The sequence below is a fragment of the Paroedura picta genome, chromosome 10 (assembly GCF_049243985.1).
Source record: "Paroedura picta isolate Pp20150507F chromosome 10, Ppicta_v3.0, whole genome shotgun sequence".
In the NCBI taxonomy this organism is placed as follows: domain Eukaryota; kingdom Metazoa; phylum Chordata; class Lepidosauria; order Squamata; family Gekkonidae; genus Paroedura; species Paroedura picta.
In genome coordinates, this window is record NC_135378.1 from 30,151,942 (window position 1) to 30,167,582 (window position 15,641).

General features: G+C 45.0%; 1 protein-coding gene across 3 annotated transcripts in view; it reads right to left on the reverse strand.

The window, feature by feature from the left end:
* USP46 (ubiquitin specific peptidase 46) overlaps nt 1-15,641 on the reverse strand; it is a 46,816-nt gene that overhangs the window by 22,704 nt on the left and 8,471 nt on the right. For all 3 annotated transcript variants that reach the window (XR_013225129.1, XR_013225128.1, XM_077301928.1), the window contains exons 2-6: nt 8,706-8,786; nt 6,852-7,065; nt 5,901-6,130; nt 3,393-3,469; nt 473-556 (exon numbers count right to left, since the gene is read on the reverse strand). Coding sequence is in view for 1 of the 3 variants with exons in the window: in XM_077301928.1 (XP_077158043.1) it covers nt 473-556; nt 3,393-3,469; nt 5,901-6,130; nt 6,852-7,065; nt 8,706-8,786 (686 nt within the window). In the remaining 2 variants the exon portion in view is untranslated. The remainder of the gene's footprint in view (nt 1-472; nt 557-3,392; nt 3,470-5,900; nt 6,131-6,851; nt 7,066-8,705; nt 8,787-15,641) is intronic.

A 15,641-nucleotide genomic window follows, 5' to 3' on the forward strand; every position in this document is an offset into this window, starting at 1 on the left:
TCTTCTTCTTGTCCAACCCCTTGCTCAATCAGGATCAGCCTAAAGCATGCATGATAACTATCTGTCCAGCCATGGCTCCAAATGTGGCCTGACCAATAGAAGTGTGGGAGGTTTCTGACCCTCCTCAAGCAGACTGTTCTGTAAGGTAGGCACCATTGGCTAAGAATGCACAGGAAGAGGCAGTTGCTGATCATACCCATTTTAAGTTTGGCTCCTCCAGAAGGCTTTGCTCAAATGCAGGAGAGGTGGGCCTGCAGGCCAGTGAGCAGAGCACGTCCATGCCCTGCATGGGCCAGGCCAAGTACTAAACTGTCCAGGTCAGTTTGACCCACCAACCTGCCAGGGGCTCAACTGCACACCAATACAGCGGGAGGACGCGTGTGCATGGGGGAACTGCCTGGGAATCCAGATAGTGATGTGATGCCACTCCCAGGCAAGGGAAACAAGGGCAACCGCAGTGTTCTCTCCTTACCGCTTTTGTGCCTCCTGTTTGCTGCAGCACATCTCACAGTAGTACTTCTGCTCGCTGCATAAGGTTTCCGTGTTGCTGAAGTCTCTGAAATCAACAGAGTTCCCAATTCTTAAAGAATTTCTAAGTCTTCAGATAATTGAATTAGCTGTCAATTGTAATACTCTACAGTACTGTTAGCTCAAGACATCAAAGATGGTGGGCCGGGGGATATCCAAAGCATCTGGTAATCCCCCTCTCTTAAGGAAGCATTAACTATGTCTCAAGCCCAGTCAGCCAGCCCCTGACCGTCTCCCCCGGCACATTTAGGTGACAGAAAGGGCAAGGGTCATACAAGCTGGGGGTAGCCCTCAAACTTCCACAGCTCCTGTACACATGCTCAGATGGTGCAAACAGAAACGTATCCCAAACAAGTAGACAAGTTAGCATTCTGGTGTCATCTGACCCTGTCACTGTTAATTTCGAGTCCAAATCAGAGTGGAGGTGAGAGATTTTATCTGCAAATCTGCTGAGGGGCCTCCTGGTCGCCAACCAACTAATCCAGCCAAACACCGACCAACCCCCCCTCAGGAAGATTTAAACTGTAAAGAGGTGGTTTTTAATCATTTAAATGAAATCATTTAATTTAAAACGTTAAACTAATAATTTTGAATTTCATTATATATCCACCCTGGGCTGACCACGGAGGGACAGGATATAAAAACAACAACAATAACAGCAACAGCAACAATAATAAACATCAGTATATTCCTTAATGGCAAAACCGTCAATACATCATGAAGTGTTACATTTTAAAACCAAGATCAAAATAGATATTCTCACACATCTCTCTACCAGCTCAAATAAAAGTTATTCTGACAGGAAATATGTTGGAGGTGTTGTTTGTTCACAAGAAAAAGGTTGCTGGGTTTTTTTACATTAAAAAAACAGGAATATTTTAAATAAAGAAAACAAAATGAAATGAATAAAGACTGCGATTGAGAGTAAGGGTAAGATTGAATCAACTGGCCTTTGTAATTCCTTGTGGAAATAAAACTAATTAATACATAATTCATAGAGTTATTGTACGAATTCTACATTTTTACTTTGAATCCCAGCACTGATTCTCGGGGGAAAATAACTATGCTGAAGGCTTAATCACAGAAGGCCTTTTCATCCCAAGACAGCTAGCAAGAAAGGTTGAATGTGACGTCAACAGAGTGGAGGTCTCTGAAAAATGGTTCCTAGGTCCTCCTGACCACTCGTGAGGGATGGGAGGTGGAGGTGCCAGGTCCCAGCTGGGAAACTCATGGAGATTTGGGGATGGAGCCTGGGAAGGACAGGAACCTCAATGGGGGGGGGGGGACAATGCCACAGAGTCCCCCCACTCCTAACCCTCCATTTTCTCCAGGGAAACTGGTCTCTGCAGTCAGGAGATAAGCTGTAATTCCAGGGGGTCCCCAAATCCCACCTGGATGCTGGCATCCCTATCCCTGAAAAGCTCCTGTTTACATATTTCTCTTTCCAGGTCTTTCCTATACAATTAAGATCAAACACACAAGTTTCTGTTCTTGAACACTGGAAATTATAATTTCCAAAGTACATTCTGGAACCCTGCCAATAAGAGGTATTTCAATATTACATTAACTGATAGAGAAGAACAAGTCAAAGAATGGCATTTTGACTTCCCAGCCAGTTCTGAGAACATTCCCCTCCCCCTTTTACATGAGGAACACAAAGGGAAAACTATGGATGTTTCTGCTTGTATGTTTCCCTATAGCGGTAACTTATTAATCTTCAAAGCTCTTAATGGCCTGGGACCCCTTTACCTGTGGGACCATCTCTTCTGGTATACCTACCAAAGAGCACTAAGATTCAGTGACCAGCAATTGCTCAGGATCCCTAGCTCAAAAGAAATAAAACTGGGCTTAACCAGAGCCAGGGCTTGTTTGGTCCTGGCCCCAACCTGCTGGAATGCTCTACCTGATGAAATCAGAGCCCTCGGGGACCTTCAACAGTTCTGGAGGGCCTGCAAGACAGAGCTACAGTTAAGGCCAGCAAATTAATGCCGAGACAATGCTGACCTCCCTCCTCACAAAACCAATAATTCACCATCCTCAAACCAACCACCCATCAGAATGAAGTTCCCCTTTACAAGACCTTAATAGAGGCGGTACGCCTCTATTAAGGTCTTGTAAAAGGGAACTTCATTCTGATGGGCGGTTGGTTTGAAGATGGAGCCTTGTTTAACTTAACTGAAAAGTTTATTTGTGATCAATTTTTATCAATGTAACTTTATTACAGGTACATGCCTGTTGTTACCCACCCTGAGACAACTGGGAATGGCAGGCTATAAAAATAAAACTCAAGTGCCCACAGGCTCAATAAGGTTGCCAACTTATTGGCATCTCCACAGAAAAAAGATCTTCAGAGTTCAACGCTTCTTAGGGCTTGGTCCAACAATTCCTTTCGCCTCTGCGGATGTTTAAGTTTAACTATTTCTCTGTATATATCAAAATTTGCATTCAACTTGAAGGCACATTAAGGATTTCCTATACATCTTCCTGCTGCTAAAATCTCTAGCCGTTGGTAGCAAAAACACTGCATCAGGAGTCTCTCTGAACGACAGGTGACGAATTATTTTCACAACAGGTATCCATTACATAATCTTGCTTGTTCCTGAGTAATACTACAGCGGGACTCCACTGAGGCACACAATTTCAAAGCCTGCAATTTCTTACACAATATTCCATTTGCGCCATGACTGATTCGTACTGCCTCTTCCCTCCCACTCATACAAACTCCATTTATATTCCTCGATTTGGTCTAGGCTGCATCATACTGGAAACCTCAGATCATTTTCTTTTCACATCCCACTAATCTAAAGCGACCAAAGAGCTCTTGATTTCCTCAGCGGGCATGTCTGTGGCAGCGAGGCATTTACCTTAAGCAGTGAGTAATGGACGTATTCTGCTCCACGTCAACAGAGAGATCAAGAAAATCTTCATCTTTACTACTGACCTGCAACAACAAAAGTTTTTTCTTTTTAATTACACTGCTCTCTGCTCCAGCCAACAAATGCTCAAGACAAGAATCGTTCACGGCTGTGCCATTGCATCACCAGGTCTATGACAATCTTCCAAACGGTGCACAAACATTAAATTGGTGTTTAATTACATCGGGATGACAATGGATCAAGCCTTATGGGCTGCCTTTTCCAAAATCAGGAGGTGGCTTTTGGAGTCAGCCAATACAATATCCTCAAACAGAAGTAAAGTTTATTTTCCATAACCACAACTAAGCATTACATCTGAACTTCTCAGTTATGGTTACAGATTAGTAACAAACCAAGACATAAAACCTTGGCTTGCAAACTATGGTTGTACTAACCATAGCTAAACACTATACCCACATGAAAGGAGTAGTTTCCTTCCTCTCTAGATGAAAGGAAATAAACAGGTTTCACTGCTGACCCCATGATATCACCTCTAGTTGTACGTAGCACGAGTCCTGGAATGGGAATGTGACGTTGAATGTGGCTAGGCTTGCCATTTGCCCATCTATGGTGGGCAAACTCCCACCCTTAGCCTCAATTCCCTGCCCTCAAGAAACTGAGGAACAGGAGAGAAAATAGCTACCCAGAAGTGACATCACATCCTCCCCAAACTCCATCCTCCTCAGGCAACAACACCTCAGTCGCCTGACGTGCACAGAGGAAGTGCAATGCCGATCCAAGCAAATTACTCCCTCAACGATCTCACTGGATTTTCCTACCAGCCTCACCTCTATTATCAGGTCTGTCTTCAGCTCCATCCTTTTTCCTGAGAAGCAAAGTTGGCTTCCTTGGAAGCTTATTCATGAAATCAGCAAATATGCATTTAGAAAAACAAACCTCCTCTGTTTTTGCAAGGACTGTTACAATTAAACTAGTGTTGTCCCCCCCTCCCCCTGCAAACGATTCCTTTGCTTTGATCCAGTCACTGGTCTCTGCAGCAGTTTTAGAAACTGCTGTGTCAACATAATCCCGACCCTATTTGTGAAACTGTAAGCATTTAGGTTTTGTTTTTTTTGGTTAAGACTGGGAGGCGACTGAGACTCCAACTATTTCTTGATAAATTAGCGGACTTAGCAAAAATGGCAAGACTCACCAACATGGTTAAGAAGAGATCTCCGGAAGAATATGATGAACAGTGGAGTGATTATTTGGACTTTCTTAAGAAAGACAGCAGTAACTGTTAGATTAGGACCAATATGTAATGGGAACTGACTATATATCTCTTGAGATAATATCAGACTACATCAAGTATGATATACGTGTATTGACGACACTTATCAGCTGGTCGCTTCTTTGTTTTTTGTTTTTCTGTAAATGCTTTTTATAAGAACAAATAACAATAAAAACTGAATAAAAAAAAAAAGACTGGGAGGCAGCAACGTGTAGATAAAGCCTCTCTGAGAGGATCTATGCAATAACAATTCCAGAGTTCATATGTGCCGAAAATCAAGAACATGCAAATACAGAACTCCCCAAATTGTTTGTATGTTGCTGTCTGCCATGGGAACATTTACCCAGTTTCCTTTGGGGCTCTTTTAAGGCAAGCTTTCTTGACAGCCCTGGAAGGGTTTCCCAAAAGGGTGGGAGTTAATAAATTTTTAAGATATATTTAAGATATATTCCCAGTGCCTGGGGAAGGCACTGGCAAACCACCCCGTATTGAGTCTGCCATGAAAACGCTGGAGGGCGTCACCTCAAGGGTCAGACATGACTCGGTGCTTGCATAGGGGATACCTTTACCTTTACCTTAAGATATATTTTATAAACTTGTTACACATTTATTAGATGCTATTGTCATGTTGACCCCTCCTCCCAAAACGGTCAATGATGTGCTTGGATGGGGTGGGGGAGTGTCCAGGGTGGGCATGGACACAGCTATGCTTCTCAACCATCATCTGTGTGATTGCACCACTTCTGGGGTTTCTCAAAGCCTCAGGAATGTTTCAGGGGTTTCTCAGTGGTAAAAAAAAATGGAAAAGGGGAGAAACATATTGCTTCAAAGAATGACTGACAGAGGAAATCATGATGGGATGTAGCACCTCTTTGAAGCTTCCTTACATTATTACACCAACTATAATCTTGGGAAATTATCTCTATTTTTTTAGGATGGCTAGAAGGGAAGGAGAAAGTGAAACAAATTGGCCTGCATTTCACTACTCAGTCAAGTTAGAAGCCTTCCTCCCACCCAAGAAGAAATCTCCTGCAGAGCTTGAGCTGAAGGGGGATGTGTATAGAGCAGGAGAATATAGGCTACTATGATTACCAAACTAATGAAAGCAAAATAACAGCTATCCTTCTTTAGACCAAGACAATGTTCATTTTGAGACACAGAATTTCTCATAGATCTCCTTCTGCAGGTGCAAAACTAATGCATAACTCCACCAGCCCCAAACTTACCGTTTCACAGTTCAGGCATCTTGTTTCATTAGTCAGCGTCCCCTGAAAAATCTCATGCACCCAGGTGAGGTCTGGTTTGTTATTCTCTTCCATTTCATTCATATTGCCATTTTTCAACTTCCCATTTTGCTTCTCCTGCTTCTTCTCCTCCTGCAGAATGTCGGCGACGGTGTTCAATAAGTAGTTTAAAAATTCATGGGCGTCCTGCTGCATGTAATTGTCAAAGAGGTCTGTGAAAGGAAGAAAGCCACACGTTACCTTTGTTCCTTACATTGGGGAGCTTTGTTTTGCTAAAATCCCTGTTGAGAAAGGAACTTCCTCCCGAACCTAAATTTAAGCCCAAGGACAGGTTTAGGTAAGTCAAGTGGAGATGTATTGGGTTCTCCCTTACAAAAACTTGATCCTCATTGTATTGGTAACATGATTAGCTGTCATGTTGGAGCAGAGCTGGAGTCCATCTAGCCAAGCATCCCAACAGTGGTCAGCCATGGGGAGCTGCACAAATGGGATCCTTTTGCAACAGCACCCAGGAAGGTCTTTGTGTAGGAACAAAGAGTTTTAGAGCCAGCGTGGTGTAATGGTTAAGAGTGGCGGCTTTTAATCTGTGGAGCTCGGTTTGATTTCCTGCTCTTCCACATGCATGTCAAGGGATGGAAAAATCTTGTAATCTGTTCCTTTGTGCGTGCTTGAATTAATGCATTCACGAGAAAAAAAGGAACGCACATGCTTCTCTTGGTCGAATGTTCTAGAAATCTCTCACGTGTCTCTAATATAAGGCACATGGAGTACAGTTGATTCGCTCTTAGTTTAGGCCTTTTTTAGCCTAGGTTGTTGTGCAAATGGCAAGCCTATTGCAGGGGCTCTGGAACCTGAAACGAGCTCTGAAAAAGGCTATTGTCAAAGAAAGGTTGAGAACGACCGACCTAGAAGGATGTTTGAGTCCGTCCTTACCATTCTCCTTCCGTAACCTCGAGATAAACTTCTTGGGTGGAATCACACCAACTTTCTTCTTCTGCGTAGCAATACTATGGAAAAGATCTGCCAGACAGGTCAGGAGGTTTTCCTTCTTTTTCTGCTGAGCCTTGTAGGCCAGCACATTCTCCCGAAACGGCCGGCAGAAGTACAGAGCCTGCAGGACGGAGTTACAGTAGCAAGTGTTCCCAAACTGCATAAATAAAGAGGGGAAACTCATTAGTCTCCATCGTATGCAAGCAAGCACTTGTTTGCCTTGCCTCTGGGTCTTCGCTTCCCTGTTACCAGCACAAGCATATGTGGGTGTGCAGCCTTGACCTAGGACTCTTGAGCTAAAGAATAACAATTGCATCATGTTCTGTAGGCTTCTCCTGGTCAGTTTTATTGTTCAGCATCACATGTTTTCATAAACAGGGCTCTCATTCCAGCAGCATTTTTGAAGGTTTGCATTAAGGGGACTCGGGACCATGAACCTCCTTCCCCTAAAGCTTAAAGTGCTCCTTGTGATAAGGTGAAAGCCTGCTTCTCATAAGGGGAAAGGGGTCTTTCTCAGATGCAATATGACAGTCCACATGGCAAGGCTGCATATTCTCCAGAACTCTTCACCAGGCAGGAGGCCAGGGTGCAAGCTGGACCCCTGCCCCGTTTGAAATCTGCACACCTGCACGGCATTGAACACAGGCAGGTCATGAAGGCAAGGCCTTCGGATCATCTTCCCCCTCTGCCTTTCCCCCTAAAACCTCCAGCCTGGTGCAAAATGCTACGGAACTAAAAGCTTCCACATTGTTTTCTTTCATGCTGGTTAGTCCCAGTGCAAGGCATTGTGTGGCTCTTGTGTGCGGACTTGGCTACGCACCAACTGCAGCTTTCTGCTTTCCTTACAGGCAACATCTCTGAGCACTGTGAATGAGCGCACCGGACCTGCACAATTGCCAGTTTGCATGTGGAGGAAGCATTCACATGCATGCTCCCTTCCTGTGTTTGCAAAGCAGTGCCTGCTGTCATGGGGAGGGACTGTACCTGAGGACATCATCTGCAGGAGCCATGCTCACAACCAGGGCCGGATTTTCCTATAGGCTAATTAGGCTTCAGCCTAGGGCCTCAAGATCAAGAGGGGCCTATATTCCACATTTTTTACAAAGGTTAGTACCAATCACAACATATTGATATATATCACAGTAATGATGTATTTTATTATCTCTCGTGTAATTTACAAACTTAAAAATGGGAGGTGAAAGGGCCACATAAGTGGAATAGCCTAGGGCCTCTTCATGTCAATCCGGCCCTGCTCACAACCTAGAGATCGCAAGGAGGCAGGGGGATAGCCGGACCAGCATACTTGTGCCTGCTCCTGGCTGTCACACATTCAGTTGGTGCATTGAGGGGTCAAGGATAGAAGGCTACTGGAAGACTGAGAGTTTAATTCACAAGGCCACACGGGGCACGAGGCAAATCTTAGGAAAAATCCAACATGTGGAGTTGGAAGATGGACCACAGAAGGGGAGGGGGGTCCAGGTGGACGTTGACAGTGGCTGTTTTCTTCATTACAGGTATCCAGGCCTATGACCTGGATTAGGGCTGCCAGCCTCCCTGTGGGACCTGGCAAAATCCCAGAATTAAAAATGATCTCCGGACTACAGAGGTCATTTCCCGGGAGGAAATGGCTGCTTTGAAGGGGGGACTATCAGATGCTGTAGTCCCTCCCTTTCCAAAACTCTATCGTCCCAATCGCCAAAAAATTCTCGTCCCAGAGTTGGGAAGGGGCCTGTGGAAGGCCTAACGTGCTGGACAAAGTGCCTCATATATTTTCTGCAGTGCAACAATAATACTTACATTGACCAGTCCAAAGTAGTGCTCATTGATCGGGAATTGCTCCGGCCCAATGTCTTTTTCCAAAGCAGAGGCATTGGTGCCCTAAAGAAAGAGAAATTGACGGTTATTCTCTTTCGTATTAAAATAGGATACAGTGAGGAAAAGCCGAGGGTCTTGGGGATGTTCAGCCTGGAGAAGAGGAGGTCGAGGGGAGGAAAGGATGGCTCTCTCTACGTATTTTAAAGGTTGTCCCTTGGAGGAGGGCAGGGAGCGGTTCCTATAGGCAGCAGTGGATAAGACTCACAGGAATGGGTTTAAACTATGTATAGAATTGTATCGGCTAGATATCAAGAAAAAAACTTTCATAGTAGTTCAGCAGTGGAATGGGCTGCCTAGGGCGGTGATGAGCTCCCACTCACTGGCAATCTTCGAGCAGCAGCTGGACAGATACTTATCCTGGATGCTTTGGGCTGATCCTGCATTAAGCAGGGGGTTGGTCTAGACGGCCTGCACAGCCCTTCCAACTCTAGGAGTCCATGAAGTCCTCTTGCCACCCACCACTGCCTTCCCATAAGGATGAAGTCATTCAGGCTGTGCTTTAGACCTCCCTGAACACTTCCCACAATACACTTAATGTGCTTTTGAAAGACCTGTCTCCTGCTAGCAGTTTTGAAGGTGCATATGTTAAAAACAGAAAGGCAGCTTAAAAGGCACTGTAGTGGTCAGGATCTGGTATCCATTGACTAGGAAGACTTCTTAGCAATCTCATTTCAGCTTCCCTCAGCTTTGATATTCACAGCTGGTTTTGGCCTTACAACCCCCACCCCCACCCCCAGGCTGTTTAAGAGACACTTTATGCAAACCTGGGTTATCTGACCTAAACTAGTGAGGTAGGTGGGGCTGAGAGAGCTCTGACAGAACTGCTCTGTGAGAACAGCTGTAACAGGACTGTGAGTGGGCCAAGGTCACCCATCTGGCATCACGTGGAGTAGGGAATCAAATCCGGTTCTCCAGACTAGAGACTGCTGCTCTTAACCACTACAACAAGCAGACTCTCAAATGAGTCAACATTCTGATGCCACCCTGTGATATTTATTTCATTTAGTAAGTTTTTATCCCACTCTTCCTCCAAGGAGCTCACGGTGACATTCATCAGCCTCCCCTCAGAACAACCCTATGATGTTGGTAAGACTAAGAGAAAATAAGCAACCCAGTGAACTTCTCTAGCGGAGTAGTGATATGTCCCTGGATCATTCCGATCCTAGACTAACCCTCTAACCCAGGGGTAGTCAAAACTGCGGCCCTCCAGATGTCCATGGACTACAATTCCCATGAGCCCCTGCCAGCGAATGCTGGCAGGGGCTCATGGGAATTGTAGTGCATGGACATCTGGAGGGCTGCAGTCTGACTACCCCTGCTCTAACCAATATAACATATTGTGGTTTCTGAAATCTAACATTTCTGTCTTGTTTCTCTTATTTATCTTCTGTAAAACAATTGGACAGGGTTTTATAGACCCATGTTTTTTTTTATCTAGCCCTGTAGAGTAATAACTGATTTTTCACAGTGGATGAAAGTTTTCAGAGAACTGAAACAACTGAATACAGATTGGGAAAAAACATTTGTAAAGAGCTTGCAGTATCAGAAAGTAAAATGCCTTGCTTGTAGTTGGCAGCTGCTAGGAGTTACCAAATTTCTCTGCACCAGTTTGCTGTCAGAACACATTCCCTGTCATTGAAACTCAGGCTACAGGGAGTTTTACATCTGCTGTCCCAGCGGCCTCCACGCTAGCTCCTTGAAAACAAAGGCCTGTATTCAATGTCCCCCACTCCCATCCACCCAAGCCCTATCTGGACACAGAGGGCAAGCGGGGAAGTATACACGGCAACAATGTCCCTTTGTTGCTGCCTCTTGTTCTCCACAAACTCAGTTCCAAGGAAACTTACTCCAAATTATATCCCTTACTTCCGTGGGAGCACCATGTGTACGGAAGGTCTCCTTTCTCTCCACTACACATTTTAGGCTCTGACACTCCTGAGTCTCATTGGTCAACTCGCTGTTCCTGGGAAGTTCCGTTATACCAGAAAGATCACATCTCAGCCTTTGAAGGCCAGAACAGAGGTGACACTGGGGCCCATTCTGCACATGCTGAATAATGCACTTTCAGTGTGCTTTTGCAGCTGGATTTTCCTGTGCAGAACAGGAAAATCTGCTTCTAAAGTGCATTGAACGTGAATTATCTAACGTGTGTGGGATGGGTCCAGAAGTTCCATGTACAGAATCATCTTTTTTTTAAAAAATTCAGTTATTAGGCATTTGGGAACTTAAGCTCCTGTTTGAAACCACGGCATAAAGTGAATTGTGTTTTAAGATTCCCCCTACACATAATTTCCAACCTATAGGCTGAGGGAATAGCTCCTGGCCTGCTGGGACCTGGGCAATCACAGAAGTCAAGGAAGCTGGGAATCTGGTTCATGTAACGCCCAACATCATGTCTGATTGGCCCGCAGGACTCCAGGCTGCATCTGTGACTAAAAACTGAGCACACAGACAGGAGTTGCTCTGAAACACTCAGAAGCTTGAGCTGCTGCAGAAGAAGAATTGTGGGTTTTTTGTAACCTGCTTTTTACTATCTGAAGGAGCCTCAAAGCGGCCTTCCTTTCCCATCTCCACAACAGACACCCTGTGAAGTAGGTGAGCCTGAAGGAGCTTGTGAGAGAACTGTGAATGGCCCAAGGTCACCCAAGCAGGCTTCATACAGAATTAGTCATCTCAAGAAGCTCTTTAGAGCTGCTAGGTGAGAATGGGGGGTAGGGAAGGGTTGCCACATCCAGACTGGAGAACTCCTGAAGATTTGGGGAGGAGGACAGGAACCTCAGTGGGGTACAATGCCCTAGAGTCCACCCTCCAAAGCATCCATTTTCTCTGGGGGGGGGGACTGACCTTTGTACTCTGGAGATGAGCTATAATTCTGGGGGATCCCCAGGTCCCACCTGGAGGCTGGTATCTTTATCTACTGGAAAGCTGTTATTGTTACACTGATCATCAAAAATACACACCTACCAGTTAGGTTTCCCAATAGAATTTTCGAGTAGCCCCTTTGACACACCTGACAAAAATTCCTCTAATCTTCCTTCAAGTCTCATGTCGACATTGAGGGGGGGGGGGGGCTGTGGCAAGACAGCTGCTTTGCAAGTAGACATCTTCAGTTCAAAGTTGAGTTGATGTGAAAAACCTGAAACCCTGCTGCCCATCAGAGCAGACAGTGCTGACCTGGATAGGGTCTGATTCAGCGCATGTCAGCTTGGTGGATACACATGGCTCTCTCCTCTTTGATGACTAAGGGACATGGGGAGGGACAGATCTCAGCATGGATTAGTCAGCTCATCTGTCTAATGTTCTGTGCCAGGAAGCAGGCAACTGAGGAGTGCCTCAAGTAATTTTCAAACTGTATTTTGTCTTAGGAACTGGTTACTAATGAATTTTTTTCTGTCATTTCAGACCAACCCATTTTAATAACCTGCTGCTAAAGGAATTTATTTACCTCTTCATACAAACCCACTTGTGTTGAGTTAGCAAAGCATGGTTGAGCAGCTTTTGAGGAAAACGGCTTTCCTCAGTTTTCTACCTGCCCTGTTGTGCTTCTGAATTTATTTAATTTATTTATTACATTTGTATACTGCCCTCTCTTGAGGCTCAGGGCAGTTCCTATGTAAAATAATAGAACAATACATTGAACTCTGTTTTGCTGTGGTGTCCTGTTTAAGAGCCTCTTTTGGCACAGAGTGGTAAGGCAGCAGAAATGCTGTCTGAAGCTGTCTGCCCATGAGGTTGGGAGTTCAATCTCAGCAGCCGGCTCAAGGTTGACTCAGCCTTCCATCCTTCCGAGGTCGGTAAAATGAGTACCCAGCTTGCTGGGGGGTAAACGGTAATGACTGGGGAAGGCACTGGCAAACCACCCCGTATTGAGTCTGCCATGAAAATGCTGGAGGGCGTCACCCCAAGGGTCAGACATGACTCAGTGCTTGCACAGGGGACACCTTTACCTTTACCTGTTTAAAATGTCCATAGCACTTCCTACAATGCCTCTACTCTCTTCGTTGCAGATACACACTGCGTATATGTTGGATATTTTCATTATGCTACTTGCTAATTTACTGCTAATTCACTCTCTTCTTATATATGTACTCTGATTATTTCTATTTCATTTTCTGAGGAAGTGTGCATGCACATGAAAGCTCATGCCTTGAATAAAATTGTGTTGGTCTTGAAGAAGAAGAAGAAGAGTTGGTTCTTATATGCCGCTTTTCTCTACCTGAAGGAGTCTCAAAGTGGTTTACAGTCGCCTTCCCTTTCCTCTCCCCACAACAGGCACCCTGTGAGGTGGGTGAAGCTGAGAGAGCCCTGATATCACTGTTCGGTCAGAACAGCTTTATCAGCACCATAACGAGCCCAAGGTCACCCAGCTGGTTGAATGTGGAAGAGTGCAGAATCTAACCCAGCTTGCCAGATTAGAAGTCCGTACTCCTAACAACTATACCAAACTACTCCGAAGATGCCAGTGGACTCTAATTTTGTTCTGCCAACATGGCTACCCACCGGAATCTGCCCTTTTTTGCCACTCAATCTTCTGTGGACTTTTGGGGGGAATGTTCTAAGTTGAGTGCTATAGTGTTGAAGCAGAATAGCACTACAGTGCTATATTGTTGTTAGTTGTGAAGTCGTGTCTGGCCCATCGTGACCCCATGGACAATGATCCTCCAGGCCTTCCTGTCCTCTACCATTCCCCGGAGTCCATTTAAGTTTGCACCGACTGCTTCAGTGACTCCATCCAGCCACCTCATTCTCTGTCGTCCCCTTCTTCTTTTGCCCTCAATTGCTCCCAGCATTAGGCTCTTCTCCAGGGAGTCATTCCTTCTCATGAGGTGGCCAGTGCTATAGCAACACCATTGAGATGCTTTGACTCCGCAATGGAGCCAAAATATTTCAATGGTGCCACTACCATTGATTAATACCAGTGATTTGGCATTACAGCATTCAACCACATTTTTCTAAAAAGCTTCAACGAAGCTCGTGAGGTTAAGAAAAAGAGGGGAAGCGGCACTGTTTGACACTTCAGAGATGACTTGTTAATGGAAGAAAATCTGCTAGTGTATCACTTGAAATTGGGCCAGCAATGAATAACATCTGGTTTAGAAAGATAATGTGAAAATCATCTCATTCTCTGCTGGATCAATACAGTTAAAGAAGTGCTCTGGCCTGGGACATGTAGGGTTAAAAGGGGGGGCAGCATTAAGGAGCAAATTGCACTGAGAGCTGAGCCTTGAATTTGCAATCCCCGCTCCCCCGCACACACACACCTTTCATTTATGTCTCACTGGCATGAACTAACTTACTTGAAGATGTAGGTCAGCCTCCTTTCCTTCCAACCTGATACAGCGCTTGAAATCCCTAGCAGCCGCCAGTCTGGTTCTCCCTCCAGCTTTCTCTATTGACGCTGGGCTTCTGTTTGCTTTCTAGGTTCCCATTTTCTTTGAGGAGAGCGCCTCCTCCCTCTCCTTGGCTGGAATGCATGGGGTTGCCAGCATCCCGGTTGGGCCTGTAGTTAGAACAGAATTACAACTGACCTCCAGATGAGGGAGACCAGTTCTCCTGGAGAAACTGGAATCTCCAGTGGGTGGAGGCTATGGCATTATATCCCTCCTCTCCATATCTTGCCCTCCCAAGACTCCAACCCAAATTTCCAGGAATTTCGGAACCTAAAACTGGCAACCCTAGAAGTTTGCGTATAGTTTGTGTATACCAACCATCCAAATGTTTTGCTTCCTCTGCAGTTTCTTGCTATCACCTCTGAATTCTCTCTCTGGCCCTTTGGACCTTGAACCTTGAGGAAATATCTTGTGGCTTTACTCTGATCAGTACACTGATTTTTTTCCTAATTTAGATCTCCCTCCAATGGGAACTCCACTGTCCATATGTTTGTTGCTGCAGGTGGCTCCGTACAAAAACTTGCTCCTATGTGCAGTCTACTCACATGAGCAGTTTAACATTAGAGAAAGAGGAATTTCTTCTCATCCGCTACTAGAAAAACTGTACCTTGCTGGGGTTTTTTCAGCCATGATTTTATGGATTATACAATTTCTGCAAGGAATTATATGATTCTGTGTTAAGAGAATTGCCAAATTCGGGTTGAGAATTTCCTGGAGATTTGACGGGGTGACGGGAATTATATGATTCTGTGTTAAGAGAATTGCCAAATTCGGGTTGAGAATTTCCTGGAGATTTAACGGGGTGGGGCCTGGAAAGGGCATGGTTTGGGAAGAAGAAGCAACACAGCAAAGTATAATGCCAGACTCCAATCGTTTAAAACACTCATTATTTCCAAGAGGACTAATCCCTGACTCTACATATAAACTGTAATCCCAGGAGCTCTCCAGGTCCTCCCTGGAGGTTGGCAACCTTGTTTCATGTGGCAGGCATACCAGGCGAAAGCAGAATCTGCCTCCTGTTTTCCATAAAATGCCAGCTTGTGATAGTTACTGAAGTCCAGTCACATGGGTTGAGAACCGGTGTGGTGCACCAGTAAGGCTCGCACAAGGATCTGCTGAGACCTGAAATTATATCCCTGTTAAGATCACTGGATGGTCTAGGGCCAGTCACTATCTCAGGGATTAGTTACAAAATTCTTGTGGCCACCCTGAGGATTTTCAATCTGACACATTCTGGGAGTTTATTTAGGGCATTCCTAGGGTGCCTCTCCAAACCAGCTCAAGTCAGCTTACGAAACATAATGAAAACAAAGCACAATAGCACAACCAGGACAAACAAACCTTAAGATGTTTTAAAAAAGCAGTTCCGAGGCTAAACAAATGGTTAAAATGTTCAAAGATCACCCCGTTCATTGAAAGCCTGGGGAAAGAAACCTTCTGGTCTAGTAGCTGAAGCATTGTAGAGTAG